The 23,133-nt window shown below is 41.1% G+C and overlaps 1 protein-coding gene across 9 annotated transcripts in view; it reads left to right on the forward strand.

Annotated features, from left to right (window-relative positions):
• MAST4 (microtubule associated serine/threonine kinase family member 4) overlaps positions 1-23,133 on the forward strand; it is a 442,775-nt gene that overhangs the window by 280,660 nt on the left and 138,982 nt on the right. Inside the window, exon 1 of one of the 9 annotated variants that reach the window (XM_074952653.1) lies at positions 20,181-20,281. The exons of 7 other annotated variants lie outside the window; for them this stretch is intronic. In XM_074952653.1, coding sequence (XP_074808754.1) covers positions 20,196-20,281 — 86 coding nt within the window. In that variant the 5' untranslated portion in view covers positions 20,181-20,195. Of the gene's footprint in view, positions 1-20,180; positions 20,282-23,133 lie in introns of those variants that run through there. One more of the 9 variants, XM_074952656.1, reaches the window with a different exon arrangement.

Here is a 23,133-nt window from a genome sequence, read left to right on the forward strand (position 1 = left end):
TTAACTACTTTCTAAAGCAAAATAACAGGTTTCAGAGTAACAGCCGTGTTAGTCTGTATTCGCAAAAAGAAAAGGAGTACTTGTGTTAGTCTGTATTCGCAAAAAGAAAAGGAGCTACATGAAGTGAGCTGTAGCTCACGAAAGCTCATGCTCAAATAAATTGGTTAGTCTCTAAGGTGCCACAAGTACTCCTTTTCTTAAAGCAAAATAGAGAATGAAAAGCTTCTAGCAGCATTCTTATGAAATTTGCTCTCACAGTTTCGCTTTTTATTGTAACTTGAGATACTGCTCCAATTAATTTACATATGACTTCCTAGCCTACTTTGTTTAAAAAGGGCTTATCTGCTAATCTGCAAACAGTTCTGCTTCACAAATTTTAAAGATAAATGATCTGTTTATCTGAGCACAAAATATTAAACTGGTTGACAGCAAAACCTCGCATAGTCTTATGCATTTTGTATATGCAATAGCCATTTTATCTACCTGACATTAAGTAGTTTAATGTGTGCAACCACATAGAATGGATATAAGTTTGTCTTTACTTTGGATGAACCCAGTGCTTTCTCTCAGCTATTGTCAATGACATTACAGAAAAGAATGAGGTGTAATTCCTAAGCTTATTTCTTGACCTTTGTGTGAATGGTGGAAGAGCAGAGTGAACACAGTCTATTAGAACAAAGTCATCTGAAGAAAAAAATTAATCTTTCTTGAAATTTCAGTGAAACAAAATAATTCCAATGGGAGTTCTGAGGTTATTGACATTAACTGTGACTCTATACATCATTCTTGCAACTAGTGTCCTATAGTTGTACAGAGGAGGTCAAGTGCTGTGTCTATTGAAAGGTTATAATTTGCTGGTTATGATTATGCTGTCTGTATGTGTGTATCATTTTTGTATTTGAAGTTATGAATATTGGCTATGTACTTGTATCTCAAAATGTTTGATTCTAAGTAGCTTCAGTGAAGCATTTGGTCAGCTTCTTGAGAAAGGACTATTCTCAGTAAGTGCCCAATCAAGAAACACTTAACTGACAATGGACTTTGGGAGACGCCAATCCACATCTGAAATTTCCTGGAAACATTCAAACTAACATGTAAACAATGATGTCGGCCTGCAAAAAGCTGAATCATTCATGGACATGTGACTTGCCCAGGTGGCTACAAACTCCATCTTGTTGCTGTGACTTTGCCCACAAGAGAGAGTGAATATAAAAGCCCTGGAAGCCTCTCCATTTTGTCTTCAGCTGGCTCAAGAGATGGCCTCTCCACCCCAAAGAGATGCCTGAAAGAAACTGGAACAAAGGACAGTAACTATGGGGGTGTGAGTGATTGCTGGACCCAGTCTAGGAAGGAGTCCAGTCTGTGAAAGAAGCTTATGGGAACAGCTCTGGGGGTGAGATTTCATCTGTAATCCATTTCTTAATGTATTCGGCTTAGACTTGTTGTATTTTATTTTGCTTGGTAACTTACTTTGTTCTGTCTGTTATTACTTGGAACCACTTAAATCCTACTTTTTTTTTTTTAACTTATTGTTGAACCCAGAGTTAGTGACTAATACCTGGAGCAAACAACTGTGCATATCTCTCTATCAGTGTTATAGAGGGTGGACAATTTGAGTTTACCCTATAAAAGCTTTATACAGAGTAAAACAGATTCATTTGGGGTTTGGATCCCATTGGAGCTGGGTGCTAGAGACAGGAGCACTTGCTAAGACATTTTCTGTTAAGTCTGCAGCTTTGGGGTGCGTGGTTCAGACCCTGGGTCTGTGTTGGAGCAGACCAGCATGTCTGGCTCAACAAGGCAGGGTTCTGTGTAGCTCAGAATGTCACACAGAGTCCAGGATGCCTTCATCCTCTACCCCGGGTTGACTATGCAGGGGACCTGGAACAAGACTTTGCCTCATGGGATGTAATAACCAGACTTACAAAGACCAAAAACACAGCCCCAGGAAAAGATTGCATTTGCTACAACTTCCTGAAAAAAGTGAGACCCCGGCTGCTGGTATTAACAGTGTTGCAACAATGGTGTTGCATTTCAACAAATGCAAACAGTCCCGCCGTACTCTCAGCTCCTGGAAGAAATCTGTGATGGTGCTTGTCTACAAGAAAGGCCAACGAGACGACCCCAGCAACTAGTGACCTATCTCTCTCTGCTCAACAATGTACAAATTGTATGCCTGCTGCCTCGTGGCTAGAATAACAAACTGCTTTATGAATGGAGGAGCCATCCACTCCATCCAGAAAGGCTTTGTCATGTGAAGGCTGTTATGAATAGGACTTTGTCCTTCAGGCTGCCATCCACGTGGCCAGGAGGGCACGGAGGCAATGTGCCATAGCATGGCTCGACCTGGCTAATGCCTTTGTATCAATGCCCCACCAGCACATTTTTGCCATGCTGTGAGAGTTTGGAGTGCCAGGAAACTTTCCAACTGATCCGGGAACTTTATGAAGGCTGCACCACCACCATCCACTCCATGGAAGGAGAAACACCTGAAATTTCTAGCCATAGCAGCATAAAGCAAGGCTGTCCCCTCAGCCCCATCATTTTCAACTTAGCCATGGAGCTGCTCATTTGAGCCATCTCCAGCAGTGTAGGCAGTTTTGACCTATATGGCAACAGAGTAAATATGCTGGCCTACACAGACGATCTGTTCCTGATCGCAGACAACCCTGAGTGTCTCCAACAAATGCTCGACATCACCAGCCAGGCTGCCAACTGGATGGGACTCCACTTCAATGCTGGGAAATATGCATCCTTGCATATCGATGGCAGTAGAAGGCACTCTGTCCAGCTTATGCCATTTCAGATCCAGGGTGAACCCATGATCTTCCTCGAGGACGGGCAAGCATACCAGCATCTTGTCGTGCCCACAGGTTTCCGTGTCCAGCAGACACTTGAGGATACCATCACAGAGATCCTACGAGATGTGGCCAGGATTGACTCCTCCCTGCTGGCACCATGGCAGAAGATCAACACCTTGAATGCCTTCCTGATCCCCCATATCTTATTTGTCCTGAGGGGATCTTCCATGGTGAGGGTACCTCTTAACAAGGCAGACAACACCATTCAGTTATTGAATAAGTGGATGTTTCTTTCCCAGAGAGCCAGCAATGAACTGGTGTACATCTCGCTCAGGCAGGGCCACTGTCCCTCATATGGGTGATCTCTGCGATGTTGCAGTGATCACTTCTGCCTTCCAACGTGCCTGGACGCAATGGTGAGGAACATTGCAGAAAGTGCTATGTGGGATGTCATCAAGAAGCGAATCGCAAGGATCCCCTCCAACCAAGATGTTGCCACCTACCTGACCAGCTCACTAGAAGGCAAATTTGGAAGAGACGGGGGAGACTTTACTTCGCTCTGGACTCGTGCCCACAACACTACTCGATGACTAGAGAAGCATATTGGCTGCCGCTAGATGTGGTGCGAGGAATGCCAGGAGCTGGGAGTCCTGGTGCCACAGGTGAAGAATGCAGAGCACACAGTCATCACTCTGAGAATTAAAACCATGCTGGAGAGGACCCTGAAGGATGCCATCCACTGCCAATACATGGAAAACCTGAAACGGACCAGCGCAAGGATTAACCAAGGGCAAATCATGCCTGACTAACCTAATGGCCTTCTATTTCAAGATAACTGGTTCTGTGGGTGAGGGGGAAGCAGTGGATGTGTTATTCCTTGACTTTAGCAAAGCTTTAGATACAGTCTCCCACAGTATTCTTGCCAGCAAGTTAAAGAAGTATGGGATGGATGAATGGACTATAAGGTAGATAGAAAGCTGGCTAGATTGTCAGGCTCAACGGGTAGCGATCAATGGCTCCATGTCTAGTTGGCATTCGGTATCAAGTGGAGTACCCCAAGGGTCGGTCCTTCGGCCGATTTTGTTCAATATCTTCATTAATGATCTAGAGGATGGTGTGGTTTGCACCCTCAGCAAGTTTGCAGATGACACTAAACTGGGAGGAGTGGTAGATACACTGGAGGGTAGGAATAGGATACAGCGGGTCCTAGACAAATTAGAGGACAGGGCCAAAAGAAATCTGATGAGGTTCAACAAGGACACGTGCAGAGTCCTACACTTAGGACGGAAGAATCCCATGCACTGCTACAGACTAGGGATGGAGTGGCTAGGCAGCAATTCTGCAGAAAAGGACCTAGGGGTGACAGTGGACGAGAAGCTGGATATGAGTCGACAGTGTGCCCTTGTTTCCAATTATACAGCATTTTGGGCTGTATAATTCGGAGCATTGCCAGCAGATCAAGGGACGTGATCATTTCCCTCTATTCGGCATTGTTGAGGCCCCATCTGGAGTACTGTGTCCAGTTTTGGGCCCCACACTACATGGAGGATGTGGAAAAATTGGAAAGAGTCCAACAAAAATGATAAGAGGGCTGGAGCACATGACTTATGAGGGGAGGCTGAGGGAACTGGGATTGTTTAGTCTGCAGAAGAGAAGAATGAGGGGGGATTTGATAGCTGCTTTCAACTACCTGAAAGGGGGTTCCAAAGAGGATGGATCTAGACTATTCTCAGTGATAGCAGATGACAGAACAAGGAGCAATGGTCTCAAGTTGCAGTGGAGGTGGTTTAGGTTGGATATTAGGAAAAACTTTTTCACTAGGAGGGTGGTGAAGCACTGGAATGGGTTACCTTGGGAGGTGGTGGAATCTCCTCCTTTAGAGGTTTTTATGGTCAGGCTTGACAAAGCCCTGGCTGGGATGATTTAGTTGGGGATTGGTCCTGCTTTGAGCAGGGGGTTGGTCTAGATGACCTCCTGAGGTCCCTTCCAACCCTGATATTCTATGATTCTATGAAGGCGTTCGAGGTGACGTACAAGTGGGACGCCAGCAACCACTTCCTCCCCAGGGGCAGCTTCACCCGATTTGCCAACTGGAGGTTCATCCACAGGACCCGGATCAATTGTGTTCCGCTGAACGGAGCCATCCACCGTGGGAATCAGGACAAGCGATGCAAGAAGTGCAGCTATGCCAACGAGACACTACCCCATGTCTTTTGTAGCTGCAAGCCCCATTCCAGAGCCTGGAAGCTGTGACATAACACCATCCAAGATTGCCTAGTCAGAGCCATCCCTCCACCCGTAGGGAAGGTGGCTGTGAACTCTGCCATCCCCAGAACTGACACCCAACTGAGACTGGACATCACCATCACCAATGAGGACCAGAAGAAGATCATGGGATTGCATGGGGTGTAGTGAAGCTATTGCCTTGTATTCAAGTGTAGTATTTAGACATGTGTTAAACAAATATATATTCTGTTCCCTTCACCTTTGTAGAAGTTCATGGATGCTAAAAAAGTGGGCATATCATTGCCCTAATGTGGTGCAAACATAAGGTAAAACCATGTCATTCCTAAGGACATTATATATCATGTATCTCTTCTCTTTCTGGTGCATTGGATCAGGGGAAGACTTAAGCTAGCACTTCTGATGGTGTGGCAGTCTGTGGCTCACTGAATGGTTCCCCCAGATATTATTTTGCATGTTTTGTAGTGCATGGTGATGTCCACATGATTCCATAGGGCTCATGATTCCTGGGTGTTTACCCCCTATGGCTCATGCCCTGGGATAATCTCTCAAACATGTCTCACTCCTGCATCTCTTGAGTATGGTGAAGATACTCTGATAGCACCTTCTTCCTTCCTTTGTTCTTCTGACCTCCTGGAGCACTCTTATATACCTCCCCACTTCTCCATTGCTTTTCCCAGAATTCAGACTCCTATCTCCTTGACAAGTCTTTGGCCGTTGCACTTGTTCCTGATAAATGCAGGGAAAAAACCTGATGAGTGCTCTTGAATTCATCCTATTTAATTCTCTGTTGGTGCAACCGCAAATCACAAGAAAGTAAGGCTTTTCCTTTTGATAGAATGCTATTCCCTGTGCTTATTCATTCTGCAATCAAATTTCTGCCTGTTGAGAGCTTTTCTGAAAAAGCTATCCTAGGAGAAGAGTTAATTCTACCTTCCACCTATCGATAACATTTTTTTTTTGTGGGGCAGCAGGGAGAAGATGATGTATTGTGGGGGCAGGTACTGGAAGATAGCATCAATGGTGATGATGTTAAACCCTTCCCAGACTGCTGCAACCTTACAAGATATGCTGCTTCAGATACCAGAAAGGAAGAAAGACCTGTTATTCCAGGCATCAGAGATGAGATTTTCCATTTACGTTAAGGAAATCTTTTGTATCTCATGACTGATGATCTGATGACTGGACAGGGATTCAAAGTAACAGCTGTGGCAGAGGGAGGCTTGCCTTCTGAAGGAATCTTGGAGACTGCATGGAATTTTTACTGTGTGAAAAATTCTATTTTATTGATCTCCAGGAATGATCCAAAATCAGATCAACAGCAAACCAGTTTCTGCACTAACAGCAGGGTGCCTTTAGGTGGTATGGGATGATAGTGAGTGCCTTTAAGCATAGTTTTATGGCAATTTACATTGTAACTGATATATGGCAACAAACCTTTTTAACTTCAATACAAATGCTTTTTTATGAAAAAGTACTGCATACATCTGCAGTAAAGTGCATGTTTGTGTATTTTCCCTCTGCTTGTCTGCCATTTTGAGCAGTATGATCAGGGGAAAGGGAGGGTAGGAGAACGGTAGTTGAGGTGAGGGGTGAAAGAGCATTGATGGCACTGTCTGCATCCATCCAGTATCCTGGGATAAATCGAGGGAGCAGACTGCACCAGTCGCTAATAACAGGTTCTTTTACTCAGCAGCTATATAAGATATTTTATTGAATTTGATTGAGAACACAAATACAAACATGAAGGCTTTACTTAAAATCCAGATAAATCCAAGCATAAGCATAATTATGCAAAAACAGATGCATATAACAAAATACTCTCTGAATCATGCATACTTAGTCTTAGGCTGGTACAAGATAAAGCAGCCCCAGTGCTGAGGTACCTACAACCTTGTGCATACTTAGTCTTATGAAGACTGGTAACAACAAAGACAGAAGAAAAGATCAGTGGAGATCGCTCCAAGAGGGCTTGCTCATACTCAGGCTTCCACTATTTGGTCATCCCTCATCCCTGATGCTTCAACTAGGGATTGTTGTTGTTTATTCCTTTAAAATTTCTCAGTACGGAAATGGTAGTCTTTTCTGAATAGATATTTAGAACCTGGATTATTTTCATTTGCAGATTGTCTTTGGAACAATTCCAAAACAGAGAGGTAATTAAACTCTTTTACAAGAAGAGATGAAGATGTTAAAATAGTCTGATAATTTTTCACTGCAAGCATATAGATTCCTTAAAATCTGTGGTCTATCAAGGGTAGACATGAATTGAGCTGCTCAAAAGAGAGACCCTTTGAAAGATTAATAGTTCCTTTCAGACCAAGATATGCAGAATAATGTGCAGAATCTGTCCAGTGTTGTACTGAAGCCATCTCAAGAATGTCCGTGTGTGTAAACTGACTAGAGATAAATGACTCAGTCTCTTTTGTGTCAGGATGCATGTAAATCAGCGGAAGAGCAATTTTTCTGAATGATCATACGCTAAGGATGGGTGAATCATATAGTCGGTTTTCCTGGTATCACTAAAATCAAGACTTTTGAGTCATCTGAATTTAGCTAAGTAATTTTGGCTTATGATGGGATGATGGAATATTAGTTTGCAGAAGAACAAATGGATATAAACTGGCCACCAGGAAATTTAGACTAGAAATTAGACGAAGGTTTCTAACCATCAGAGTTGTGAAGTTTTGGAATAGCCTTCCAAGGGAAGCAGTGGGGGCAAAAGATCTATCTGGCTTTAAGATTAAACTCGATAAGTTTATGGCGGAGATGGTATGATGGGATAACATGGTTTTGGTAATTAAATATTCATGGTAAATAGGCCCAATGGCCTGTAATGGGATATCAGATGGGGTGGGATCTGAGTTACCCAGGAAAGAATTTTCTGTAGTATCTGGCTGCTGAATCTTGCCCATATGCTTAGGGTTTAGCTGATCGCCATATTTGGGGTTGGGAAGGAATTTTCCTCCAGGGCAGATTGGAAGAGGCCCTGGAGGTTTTTCGCCTTCCTCTGTAGCATGGGGCACGGGTCACTTGCTGGAGGATTCTCTGCTCCTTGAAGTCTTTAAACTACGATTTGAGGACTTCAATAGCACAGATATAGGTGTGAGGTTTTTTGCAGGAGTGGTGGGTGAAATTCTGTGGCCTGCGTTGTGCAGGAGGTCAGACTAGATGATCATAATGGTCCCTTCTGACCTAAATATCTATGAATCTTAGCTATTGCTGATAGAAGCGTTTTAGGTCTAGCAGTGCCAGGATTTGGAACATACAGTACTGATCCTGAACTCTTAGCTTTGCATGTTTTAGTTAGTGGATGGTGTTTGAGATGTTGACTACAGACCAGGCACACTTGCCTATTTACTCCATAGAGAAGTGAAGAAGTATTACCCTTTGTACATCCCCTTCCCTGTTTTCTGTGTGGAGGAAGAGAGAGCTGCCAGTTCTCCCTGCCTATGACAAGGCATAAGTATTCTTTTCTTGTCCTCGATGCGGTGAAAAGATGATAATGTTCATCTCCTCAGCTCAGCATGTCTTCCTGCCGCACCTTTCCCCATAACCTCAGGAGAGAAGAATTATAGAAAACATGGTAGAAACCAGCATGAGAAAAATCCCGCTGCTGTTGTCTAGCTACATTTCTTTCTTTCTTTGGCACCACAGTAGTTTCTGAGCAGCTCACACAATACGTATGAAGTAGGGAAGCATTATTAACCCCACTTTACAGATGGTCACAGGGAAATTAAATGACAAGATCACACATGGAATCTGATGCAGATCCAGGAATAGAACTTTTCCCACAAGTCCGTCCATCTTTTCCAACGCTATCTCCTTCATCATGTTTGCGTTCACTTACTCCAACCATATTTTCCTTGTGTTCATTGTATCTGAAGGTTGTTCATTTTCACTTTCATGTTTCTGGGCAAATAAACTCTTTTCTATAAATTCCTCCCGTCTCCCATGATGCTCTGTTTCACTGATGCAGCAGATCAGCATGTTATGTTTGGTACATGCTGCTTGGGGGCAATGGTATCAGGTTTGTCATCAGTTGAGAGATGGGTTAATTAACTGGTCCCTTTTAAAAAAAAAATTAGACCTGAGACTATGCTGTGCTCAGTTGTCCCTGTAATTGTTTCTTTCAAATATTCATCCTCTGTGAATCAGGAAGATTCAGTAACTCAGCTTTCTTCCTTCTGACCCTACGTATATTTGGCTTTATTTGAAAATTCAGACTGCAGGACATGGGTTTATTAAAACTGGAATTTTTTTAGGCTTTTGAGTAGGAGAGTCATTTAAAAATGACATGTACAGATTTGAGAATGTATTGACTGTAAAGCGATGTGCTCAGTGCCCTAAATTCCAAGGGTAATGGAGACAGGCATTTCCCCATAATATTATTTAAGCATTGTTTTCCTGTGTAATTTCCTGTGTCCCAAAGTTCCAGTTTGCCAGCTCCCACTGCACAGGATACTCCATCACGTGCTATTCTGTTGACAGAAGAATCAACTGAATCCATCACTGAAGTCAGCTGGAACATGAACCCAACCTGCTGCAGGGGAGAATCAAGGAAATGCTGCTGCTCTAGTAACTTCGTGTATAGCACCCAAGGTTCCAAAGTTGTTAGTATCCTTTTTATACTTGCTGCAGTAAAAAATCAGGATTTATTTTTGTTAAATAAATAATCCAAACAGAAAAACAGCACACGCCAGTGTGTGAGGGAGAATCAGTCAATTCCCATGCTCCAACAGATGTCCGTGGTTGATGTGCAGTCATCATTACAGCACAGGTTGGCAGTCATGTGGGATGGGTACAGCGGTCTGTGAATTAGAAAATCTTCTCAGTTTGGGACTTTAGCATATAACTGTACAGCTGATGCATTTTTCTTTGCAGATCTCCTTTAGACTGAGCAGCTGGTGCTAATTTGAAGATTTCTACCACTCAGTCTATTTAAAGTTTGACTGACTGATTTGGGTGCTTCATAGCTGTGGTGAGGATCTCTGTGCTGAGCTAGGGAACATCATCAAACAGGTGTTTTAAAAATGAGAAATTAAGAACTCATGTAGCAACATTCCCAAATGCTACAGAGATGAATGACCCCTAGCATGAATGATACCCAGTCTCTTTCTCCTATCTTCTTTCCAGCTTGATTTCCAATTTAACGGGCTTTGGAAGAGGGTTGGGTTCAGCCTGGTAAGTCTATTAGAAGTGGACGTGGACATTGTCCGCAGCTGTGGAGTGCTCAGCAACAGGAGGTGAATGTAATGGGCTAGTTCTGCTTAGGGGTCTGTATTCATCTATTAGCCCTGCTCTAGGAATTTGTTGTAGATTATTCCACAATGTGTATGCCTAGGAAAGCGTGCCCCATTTTTGCTCATGGCATCTGGGAAACGAGACAATTTAATATCTAAACCCCAATTCCCCTGAAGAAATAATAGACATGTTTTCTATAGATAGCAAATAAATGTTTGTGTCAGAGTATTCATGGGTTCATTAACGAAGATGTTCCATATTACAGAAAAGTATATGTAGTATGGAGTGTAGCCGTGAGCTACTATAATTATTCATTTTTAGTTTAAAGCCTACTAAAACAATTTTGTTAGCAATGTAACTTATTCTTGTGTGTTTGAGATTTGTTTGGTTTTTTACTCTACAACAGAATTGTTCACAAAATATGGCTTGTCTGGAGGCCGCCGTAGTTGTACAACATGTATAGTAAAGGCTAAGCATGGGTACCGTGCTCCTAAACTTTCTTGATAAATTATAAAATGAATCTCAATCATAGGTGCAGATACACAGGTATACATTGTTGCATATTTTGAAGAACATAGTAGATGGTTTTAAGAGATGCAAGTTAAGATGTGCCTGGGTACTGCATTGGAGTGTGGGTGAAAGTGTAAATATTAAAAGCAGGTTGGGACTGTTTAATAAAATAGGTCTGTAACCTCTGAGTATCGTCTTGAAGTGCATGCAAACATGGGCATTGCAAGAAATGTTGGTGGAATGGGAGCTCTCCCCAGCATCAATGTACCATTGGATTTATACAAACATATTATAGGTGCCAAAGTGGTTAATTACCCATCTTCAGCCAAGTTGCTACACTTAAGAAGCCATTTAGTCCTGAAAAAGTGCATTTCAAAAATAGAAACAGAATTGTTTATATTGCAGTTATAAAATAGATACAAATATTTCCTTTCTGATAATATGATGTTGAAGTTTGGCTCCAAGCACCAGGTTACTTTGGAAAGCTGATGAAATTTTTATCTGGCGCTCTCTTTGCTCTCCCTTGCAAGTGTTTCCTGCAACATAAATCAAAATTTCTGAATTACAGTAATGCTTTCCTCACTTGTAGAAATGATGTAGAACAATGAAGATCAGACATTGTTCTCTCTTATTTTGTCATTAGTCTGCCTATTTGCTTTATTGGCTCAGAAGCAGAAGCCAATCTCCAGGCCAGAGCAAATGTATACCAGCCTAATTATTTACATGGATGGCAGCACTATATATATATATATATATACACACAGTTAGGAGAAATTAAAAATGGTTTTGCCTGATTTACATGCATATTTTCTGCTCAAAACATATTTAGGTTTTAATTAATGTTTCAGATCCTTTTAATAATTCATAATCTCTTGTGAATGAAGAGCACTCCAGTGACCCTTTTACAAAGTGATTGTCACTTTCCTTAAATATGTTTACCTCTATTAAGCTATAATACAACAAAAAAGTGGGAGGTTAATTTGAATTTTGACTGGTATGACACCTGCTTAGAGTAATATTTACAGAAATTTATAAATAGTAGTGGATATTCTTAAAAATTTGGAAGATATATGTTCTACACGAACACCGCGTCTATTCTGATATTTTTTTAAAGTGTATTTGGATACCGTGTTTCACACACTGAATAAAATGTTTGAATTCATTAAAGACAGGTAATAAGTGAGTGGTACATCAACAGTATCAACCACTAGAGGGAGCAAGAGGTCAAACATTATAATAGGGCAAAATGAAATAATTTCCTTGATTCGTGGATTTTAAAACCAGACATTTTTCATAAAAATTATCATTTTATTGATTCATAGATTTTTAAGACCATTATGATCATGTAGTCTGACCTGCATAATACAGGCCAAAGAACATTACCCAGTAACTTCTGTTTGAACTATAGCATACCTTTTAGAAAGATATCCAACTTTGATTGAAAGACTTCAAGTGATGGAGAATCTACTACGTCCTTTGGCAAGTTGTTCTAATGGGTAATTAGCATCACTATTTTAAAAATCGAATCTTCTTTCTAGTCTTAATTTGTTTGGCTTCAGTTTCTAGCCATTGGATCTTGTTTTGCCTTTTTCTGTTAAAGAGCCACTGTTATCAGAAATAAATTTCCCATTTACTTGTAGACTGTGATGAAGTCAGCTTTTACCCTTCTCTTGAATAAACTAAATAGACCAAGCTGCTTAAGTTTCTTACTATAAGGCAAATTTTCCAGACCTTGAATCAATCTTGTAGCTCTTTTCTGAAACCATAGCAATTTTTTAATAATTTTTTAACCTTTTTGAAGCGTGGACACCAAACTGGACGCAGTATTCCAGTTATGGTCTCACTAGTGCCTTGTAAAGTGGTAATACCACCTCCTACTCCTACATGATATTCCCACGCTTATGTATTCAAGGATTACATTTTGCACTCTTAGTTACAGCATTGAACTGGGAGCTCATATTCAATGCATCCGATGAAGTGAGCTGTAGCTCACGAAAGCTTATGCTCAAATAAATTTGTTAGTCTCTAAGGTGCCACAAGTCCTCCTTTTCTTTTTGCGGATACAGACTAATACGGCTGCTACTCTGAGACCTGGTTATCTACTGTGACTCCAAAGTCCTCTTCAGTGTCACTGCCTTCCAGGATCATAGAATCATAGAATATCAGGGTTGGAAGGGACCTCAGGAGGTCATCTAGTCCAACCCCCTGCTCAAAGCAGGACTGATCCCCAATTAAATCATCCCAGCCAGGGCTTTGTCAAGCCTGACCTTAAAAACTTCTAAGGAAGGAGATTCCACCACCTCCCTAGGTAACGCATTCCAGTGTTTTACCACCCTCCTAGTGAAAAAATTTTTCCTAATGTCCAACCTAAACCTCCTCCACTGCAACTTGAGACCATTACTCCTTGTTCTGTCATCTGCTATCACTGAGAACAGTCTAGATCCATCCTCTTTGGAATCTCCTTTCAGGTAGTTGAAAGAAGCTATGAAATCCCCCCTCGTTCTTTTCTTCCGCAGACTAAACAATCCCAGTTCCCTCAGCCTCTCCTCATAAGTCATGTGTTCCAGTCCCCTAATCATTTTTGTTGCCCTTCGCTGTACTCTTTCCAATTTATCCACCTTCTTCTTATAGTGTGGGGCCCAAAACTGGACACAGTACTCCAGATGAGGCCTCACCAATGTTGAACAGAGGGGAACAAACACGTCCCTCGATCTGCTGGCAATGCCCCTACTGTCTTGGCCGTCTTGGCAACAAGGGCACACTGTCGACTCATATCCAGCTTCTCGTCCACTGTCACCCCTAGGTCTTTTTCTGCAGAACTGCTGCTGAGCCATTTGGTCCCTAGTTTGTAGTAGTGCATGGGATTCTTCCGTCCTACGTGTAGGACTCTGCACGTGTCCTTGTTGAACCTCATCAGATTTCTTTTGCCCCAATCCTCTAATTTGTCTAGGTCCCTCTGTATCCTATCCCTACCCTCCAGCATATCTACCTCTCCTCCCAGTTTAGTGTCATCTGCAAACTTGCTGAGGGTGCAATCCACACCATCCTCCAGATCATTTATGAAGATATTGAACAAAACTGGCCCGAGGACTGACTCTTGGGGCACTCCACTTGATACCGGCTGTCAACTAGACATGGAGCCATTGATCATTACCCATTGAGCCTGACAATCTAGCCAACTTTCTATCCACCTTATAGTCCATTCATCCATCCCATACTTCTTTAACTTGCTGGCAAGAATACTGTGGGAGACTGTGTCAAAAGCTTTGCTAAAGTCAAGGAACAACACGTCCACCGCTTTCCCCTAATCCACAGAGCCAGTTATCTCGTCATAGAAGGCAATTAGATTAGTCAGGCGTGACTTGCCCTTGGTGAATCCATGCTGACTGTTCCTGATCACTTTCCTCTCCTCTAAGTGCTTCAGAATTGATTCCTTGAGGATTTTTCCAGCGACTGAGGTGGCCTGTAGTTCCCCGGATCCTCCTCCTTCCCTTTTTTAAAGATGGGCACTACGTTAGCCTTTTTCCAGTCGTCCGGGACTTCCCCCCGATTGCCATGAGTTTTCAAAGATAATGGCCAATGGCTCTGCAATCACATCCGCCAACTCCGTCAGCACTCTCCTTGGGTGCAGCGCATCCGGGCCCTATGGATTTGTGCTCGTCCAGCTTTTCTAAATAGTCCCGAACCACTTCTTTTTCTACAGAGGGCTGGTCACCTCCTCCCCATGCTGTGCTGCCCAGTGCAGCAGTCTGGGAGCTGACCTTGTTCCTGAAGACAGAGGCAAAAAAAGCATTGAGTACATTAGCTTTTTCCACATCCTCTGTCACTAGGTTGCCTCCCTCATTCAGTAAGGGGCCCACACTTTCCTTGACTTTCTTCTTGTTGCTAACATACCTGAAGAAACCCTTCTTGTTACTCTTAACATCTCTTGCTAGCTGCAACTCCAGGTGTGATTTGGCCTTCCTGATTTCACTCCTGCATGCCCGAGCAATATTTTTATACTCTTCCCTGGTCATTTGTCCAATCTTCCACTGTCTCCCATCATGTAATTGTGACTTAAAGCTCTTTGTTCCTAGATATATGACCTTGCATTTGGCTGTATTAAAGCACATGTTCAAATGGGTCAACCTGACCCAATGATCCAGGTTGGTCTGTATAACTGACCTATCCCCACTGTTACTTACTACTGCACTAATTTTTGTGTCCTCTGCAAATTTACTAGCAATGGTTTTTTATTTTCTTTCATATCACTGCAAATAGCATAGAGCAAGGAACAGATCCCTGGAGTTCCCACTGGAAACACCCCATTTACAATTAATTACTTTGTGATATTTACCTGTTAAACCATTTTTAATTCAGTTAGTCCCAGCACTGGTGCACTGTCTACACTGGCACTTTACAGTGCTGAAACTTGCAGTGCTCGGGGGGGGGGGGGTGTTTTTTCAAATGCTTTACAGAAATCTAAGTCTATTATACCAACAGTTACCTTTATCAATCAAATTTGTAATCTCATGAAAAGAGACATCAGGTTTGTCCAGCAAGACCAGTTTTCCATAAAACCACACTGATTGACATTCATTATGCTAGCATCCATGAATTCTTTACTGACTGTGTGCCTTATTGATCTTTCCTTGAATTTGCCTGGCATCACTGTTAAGTTAATCAGCCTATAGTTTTCTGACTCCTTCTGTTTACCCTCTTTTAAAATATTGCCATGACATAAGGTTTTCTCCAGTCCCTGGAACTTTTCAGGTGTTCCAAGATTTGTTGAAAATCAACATTAATAGTTGAGAGTTCCTCAGCCAGTTGTTTTAGTACTCTTCCATTCATCTTATCAAATCCTGCCAATTTAAAACTATTTAAATTCTGTAGTTGCTGTTTTATTTTTTCCCTATTTACTGATGGATTAAGAAGTATTTCTTTGTCATTTAAGACAAATACATCATCCTTCTTTCCAAATATGGAACAGAAATCTTAATTGAATCCTTCTACTTTTTCTGCATGATGATCGAGAATTTTACCACCTTTAATTTGTTCCTGATGCATTTAAATAATTCCTTCCTATTTTCTTTAATCCTACTAGCCATAGACTTATTACAATGCATTTTTAATGTGTGCTTGTCTGGATTTAGCTATCTAGTTTTCAGTATCTAAATCAGCACTGGAAAACTAGTCTGAGCTTTTGCACTCTTCATTGTAAAGGAATATTTCTCAGCTAAAGCTTGTCTTTGTATGTTTATTTTTGGTCACTTAATTTTCTTCAAAAGAATGCTGGGTTACTTGCCTTGGAATCTTTACTGGCTTGAGGGTGACGTTTTTAGCTTCCTAATGTACATATATGGAGGAAAATAGGATAATCTTTTTTAATATTTTGTGCTTAAATGGAATGTCATCTTTTTATAATCCATTATCTCAGTAAAGCATTTCAGAAATTATTAGGTAGTTTTAGTTTCTGGTTGTCTTCAGTGTGGCTTTACAGGGAAGAGCTGAGCTAGGTTGAGTGAGCTTAACTGTGTATTTTCTTGTTTTCAAATTTTTGTGACATGGAAACTTGGCCTGAAATTTTCAGGCTTTCAGTCACTTTGTGTATTTTTGAGAAAAGGGATTTTTTCCCCAAGTTTTTTCAAACTTAATTCCAAGTTGACAAGCTCTATTATGAGGGAATATATGTAATAATATATTGCTAAATATTCATTTATTACCATGTCAGGTGCCTGCTCCAGGTAACTGTACCAGAAGCTGGATAGTTGGTGCCACTATGCTCAGGTACAGCAAAAAAAAATGGAGTGAATGTTGTCTGTGGATGCTCTGCACTATTTTTTTTTTTTTTAAAAAAGCTGCTTAAAGTGGACTTACTGAAATGTAGCAGGAATAAATGGCACTGGCAGGATCGACTGCACTATTAGACCCTGAAATGGTGCTCTTCTGTAGTATAGGTGGACTTCAAGAGTAGCTTCTCCAGGTCACGGTTGAGAGGTATATCGACAGGTCATTATTTCTACTTCTACTTCACCACCCTTAAACTCACTGTATTTTTTCCTAGGAGAGAGGACTTGAGCTCTCCACTATGGTGCCTTACACAAGCAATAAAATTCGTATAACAGTCTTTGAATTCTGTTGCACTTTTCTCTACTCTACCCCTTCATCTACATGTCTATGTGCAATCCCTCATCCCCGTAATATCTGAATGTTTGCTACTCATTTAAAAATTGAAATAACAATCATTTGAACTCCCTACATATAGGAGAAGCAGCTTGATTAGTTGTTCATACGGTTTTATTTAAATGTCTGGCTGTGGTGTGGCATATGTGTTGGTTTTCCTCAGGAAGTTTAAGTTTGAATCCAAAATTCATTTAGTTCTGAAAATGGTTATCTTTTGTAGCTAGTAGTTTCATAATCTAGATTAATTTTGGGTGGAATGTAGCTCTTTCTGAAGGTCAGGGTTGTGGAAGGGAGGCAATCTTTGGTAGCAGAACCAAAATAATGGAGGGCTTTGAACTGGACTCTCTATTCAGTGGGAGCCAGTGAAGAGTGATTTCTGGGATGGTCTGTTCATGGTGCCTGTGTTTAGTGGCCATCATTAAATGAGGTGAGTTTGATGGATCTCATATCCAGATCTGAGGCCAAAAGGTCACTACCATGGTTGACACAATTAGCAGACTCAGTAGAGGCCGAGAATGTTTGGGTCATGGAGACTGAACTTTCCCGGTTACTCATAGTTAGTCTTCTCTCACTACTTCCCCACCCACATCAAGTAAGAGGCTTGCTTGTAGGGCAGTGTGTGTCAGAAACTTGTCCTCATGGTAAACAGAGGACTTCATTTGCCAGGATTGTTAAGCCAATGCCTTTCACCAATGCTAAATCCATCCAGTTCTCTTTTTAAGCTCAAGTTTATGGTCTTGGACTATTATTTTTAAATATGCACGTTAATGTATTAAATACCAAGTAAAAGGTTGTGCGTGGAGCTGCAGATTCTTCCTTCTGTCACACCCTGCACTGCAATATGTCTGTTTATGTCAAAAGAGGAAATGGTAGGTAGTATGGGCTTGGAGCCAGCAGCCTTTCCTATCAGTATGTTGCACATCCACCCCCATGACAGGTGCCACAGCTTTTCATGTTAAAAATATGGTTTACGTAGTTGCAGGCAGCCATGCTGAAAATAATTAATTAGGTACCTGTAATATCAGGTTTGTTGGGATAGGCTTGAACCTATAAGCACCTCTTACTGTGGTTATTGATTTAAGGCAGAATGTATGTGGCTCGTGGTACCTTAGAGACTAACAAATTTATTTGAGCATAAGCTTTCGTGAGCTACAGCTCACTTCATCGGATGCATTCAGTGGAAAATACAGTGGGGAGATTTATATACATAGAGAACACGAAACAATGGGGACAGGCCCAACAAAGAAAATAACAGAACGCCACTAGCCATCACCTTCAGCCCCCAACTAAAACCTCTCCAACGCATCATCAAGGATCTACAACCTATCCTGAAGGACGACCCATCACTCTCACAGATCTTGGAAGTCAGGCCAGTCCTTGCTTACAGACAGCCCCCCAACCTGAAGCAAATACTCATCAGCAACCACACACCACACAACAGAACCACTAACCCAGGAACCTATCCTTGCAACAAAGCCCGTTGCCAACTGTGTCCACATAATCTATTCAGGGGACACCATCATAGGGCCTAATCACATCAGCCACACTATCGGAGGCTCGTTCACCTGCACATCTACCAATATGAGATATGCCATCATGTGCCAGCAATGCCCCTCTGCCATGTACATTGGTCAAACTGGACAGTCTCTATGTAAAAGAATCAATGGACACAAATCAGACGTCAAGAATTATAACATTCAAAAACCAGTTGGAGAACACTTCAATCTCTCTGGTAACTCGATTACAGACCTAAAAGTTGCAATTCTTCAACAAAAAAACTTCAGAAACAGACTCCAATGAGAGACTGCTGAATTGGAATTAATTTGCAAACTGGATACAATTAACTTAGGCTTGAATAGAGACTGGGAGTGGATGGGTCATTACACAAAGTAAAACCATTTCCCCATGTTTATTCGCCCCCTCCACCCCCCACTGTTCTTCAGACGTTCTTGTCAACTGCTGGAAATAGCCCACCTTGATTATCACTACAAAAGGTGTGTCGTCGTCCCCCACTCTCCTGCTGGTAATAGCTCACCTTAAGTGGTCACTCTGGTTACAGAGTGTATGGTAACACCCATTGTTTCATGTTCTCTATGTATATAAACCTCCCCACTGTACTTTCCACTGAATGCATCCGATGAAGTGAGCTGTAGCTCACGAAAGCTTATGCTCAAATAAATTGGTTAGTCTCTAAGATGCCACAAGTACTCCTTTTCTTTTTGCGGATACAGACTAACACGGCTTCTACTCTGAAACCTGTATGTGGCTTGTATTTTTGTAGAACAAACAATGTGTGTGTTAGCTATGCCAAATTATGCATCTTGGCCGTCAGCAGGGTGTAGCTCACTACATAAGGTGCTCCTGAGTCACACACTTCTGTACCTCTTACTCATCTTTGTAAGTACAATAAATACTCGAGGCTGCTGTTTCTACTCTAAACTTCAGAATAATCCACAAAGGAAGTGTGTGAGAGTGCGCGCCCCCGTTGCTGCATGTTGCGTTCCGTCACTGCTGCCTAAAGTGGTGTGTGAAGTGTTTAACTGTGATGAAAAGATTAAAGAATGCAGTGTCTTTTCATTTTCTGTAATACAGGAGCTCTCAACTTCATTCTCAGCCCCTTGGTAAGCAGCAAGATGAGATCAAAGGTGACAGGTTTAAGTCTTGGAAAAGACTCTCAAAGATTAGCTTATTTCTAAAAGTATTTGTGGGGATGGGAAGAAGTGAATGGAATTTTTATTTTTCAAAATATTTTTATTATAAAAGGCAAGTAGAAAGTAAATATATTATTTGTAAGAATTTTTTGTAAACCAGACAATTGCTTTTTTAAAACAAGATAAATAAAGGGATGAGTTGAAAGTATAAAATGTGCTACTCCCCCTCTGGGTAGATCTGAATGGTATCTGCTAAACAGATGACAAAGTACCTTGGGCTGAATCACACACAGAGACAGCGTTTTCAGCAGAAGGTGGGGCTAAACTATTGTAATTATTGTTTCTAGCCAGGCAGTGCGCATGTTAGAGAGGAAAAGTTTACTGAACCTTTGGGGAAGCAGTTGTATACTAATTAGATAACCCAACAGGACACTGCTTCTCAGTTACACTAAAAAGTTTCTCTTGAGATCAGAGTTAATGTTAACACATTTTTGCAGCAAGTGATCAGATAATTGGGGATTTTTTTTTCTTTTTTGGTATCATGTCTTTGAACTTTTAGTGAACTGAAAAGAAGGGACTGGATATGTCTGATCCAAATTTTTGGACTGTCCTCTCAAACTATACCTTGCCTCATTTGAGGAGTGGAAACAGGCTGCGTCGCACACAAAGGTAAAAATACTTTCCAAGTCCTCCTGTGGTTACACGTAATCTTGTTCTGAAGGTTTTGTCTCTACTTGTTTCTCCACGCTGTAAAGAACTTAAATACGGTGTTTACCAAACATAGTTGTTGAACTTACTTAGAGTATAGGTAAATCTCTCTAATTTAAAATACTTTCCAGTACTTCCTGGTTTCATTTTTGTCCGCTTTTACAAAACTGTAGGTTATTTGGTACTTTCAGCTGCTTGGGTTTACTTATCTTAAAGTAAGGTTCTGTACCTTTGAGTCTGTGTTTGTTTTTTGTTCTTTTGTTGCTTAGTATTTATTATTTTCCCTCTCCAGCATACTCTTTTACTTCAGTTTCTTTCTTTTTAACACTATTTCAGCTGTCTATCAAATATTTGACCTTTATCTGGAGTACATGTACTCTATATAGATAGTCCAAGATAGCTTATTTCATACTGTACTCTTAAAGAGACAGGTTTGTGTCATGGTGTCATTTTTTGTTACTGGTTAGCTGACATTTAGTAATACAGTAATGGCCTTTTTATTTTGGACAAGAGTAAAAGTTGACTAGAAAAAAGCAAATTTTAAGTAAAGGTTGTGCCATATATCAACAAAAAACAGGCAATCTGAAGCTATGCTGAGACTTTGGGATGTGTTATAGCTACTGCTATAAAGTCTGATGTGTCTGTCACACTGAGTAAGAATTGTTTATATAGGTTTATGACTATCTCTGTTCAACTCCCAGGCTTGTCACTTTGAGTTACATCATTGCTGTGGTTTTAAATGTGGTTAGTTTTTATCAGTGAAATATTTTAAAATATTTTCTTTACATATTTTCACCACTGTCTGTGTGTTTAAATCATCTTTAGATATTGCTCCCTCTCTGTCTTGCTATCTGTAAGAGTAACACTGAGAAAGCAGGAAACAGGCTTAGCAGATCTGTTCATAAGCTTTAAGTATTCATACACTGACATTTTACAAAAGAAAAAGGTCTGTATTGTATCACAGAAATTTGAGATAGGCCAGATGATTTAATAGTTCTTTTCTATTTCCTTGTCAATGCACACTTGTTCCTCTCTCTGTCTGTCTGTCTGTCTCTCTCTCTGTGTATGTATATATATATATTTATATTTATATTTGTGTCTGGCCCATTACGTGCTAGATTACTTATTAAAATGTTTTCTTATTCCTCTTTTAAAAATTATTTTAACTAATAAATATGACCAACTGAATGCACAGGTAGCACGTTTGCACTTTCCTGATACAAATATGCCTCCTTTAAAAAAAAAAAAAAAAAAAAGCCTCAGAGCTTGTTCAGTTCTTCCTCACTCTACTAACTCAAGTAGGTCTTGCACTTTCATGCGGACCTAAAAATACCTTTTATGAAGTGTACTGCTGTGAAGCAGGTCAAGGAGGAACCTGTTAGACTTTCTGCCAAATGAGAGCACAGTTATAATACATCTGTGAGCCAGCCCTTAATTCTAAATTCTTACTGTACTCTTTGTTTTGTCACTAAATTTACATTATTCTAGATCTTTCAAAATGTAGATACAGAACTTCTAAAGCAATACTTTAAGAATATCCCCAAACTTTAATTGCTAACTGAATAATAAAATACTCTGTGTATTGCAAGGTACACAGTCTGCCTCTATGTATTTACATACGCTGTAGAACCATGTAAAACTTTCCGTTAAAAACCCAAAGCAAAATATATAAGGTCTCCCCCCTCCTCCATTCCAACTAATTCTGTCAGTTTGTGGCACCTCCGAGAACTGATCAGTCGGCCTTCTGTTCCATACAGTGTTTTAAGTGGTCCAGTAAGGCAGACCTGCTCCCTTACCCTGCACAAGTATACCCATAGGTGACATAATCCAGAGTGAAGCAAGGACCAGAAAGGAGGCAATAGCTGGGATGGAGGAACATCTCCCAGTCCTGCTGCAGAAAGGGGATTTGATACACAGAAGTTAATGGTTGGATCTGGGGGCAGAGGCCCTATAGTACTTGGCCTCTCATTCACAGGCTCATGATCGAAGGAGAAGGCTATTCCGATAGTATCTGAGGAGAGGGGAGGGCAATGAGGTGAAGGCCACTGGGCTATCCCCTCTCTTAGAAGACAGCTCTGGGTAAAATTGGGGCTTTGGACCTGCCCAGGGAACACTGGGTCTTGGTTGAAGGACCGGATGATGAAATTTTCTAGTTTTACAGTGAATGACGGAAGTTTTGGAGAAACCCAAGAATACAATCAAACTTGAAGGGCTTGTGAAATGAACCTGATGGCTGTGGTTAACTGAAAGTGTGGGAACCAATAACAGTAAATTTGGCACAGGTCTACTCATGGCAATTGAAACTGAACTGATTTATTTAGATGTTAGAGTTGTCAGTGAAACACCTTTGAACTGAAGTACAGGCAAACATTGATTCTTCATGGAAACTTATTAAGGGAAATTCAAGGTTGTCTCAAATTGGCATTCACCCACGTTTGAATTTGGGGCCTCTTTCAGAAATGGGGTATCAGTTTTGGTGTTTGTTTGGGGCTATCTTGATGATCTCTTGTCTCTTCTGTCACCTCCACTCCATGCTATCTGCGTAGTTAGAAGCCCAGAACCCATTCCTCTTCTCCTGGTTCTCAGAGTTCATGGGGATTCTTCTCTAACACACTCTAAGGATTTTTTTTTTCCAACGAAGTCACTTAGCCTAGGAATTTTTCCCTTTCCTAAGCCTCAGAGACACACAGACACAGGGATAGCCCATCTCCCTCTTCAGGGAGGATGGGGGATTGCAATATTCAACATAGCTGCTCAAAGTGCAGACATGAACTGAGTAAAAATTTCTTATCCAAAAGATGATCTGTCTTTCT

The sequence above is a fragment of the Natator depressus genome, chromosome 5 (genome assembly GCF_965152275.1).
Source record: "Natator depressus isolate rNatDep1 chromosome 5, rNatDep2.hap1, whole genome shotgun sequence".
Taxonomy (NCBI): domain Eukaryota; kingdom Metazoa; phylum Chordata; order Testudines; family Cheloniidae; genus Natator; species Natator depressus.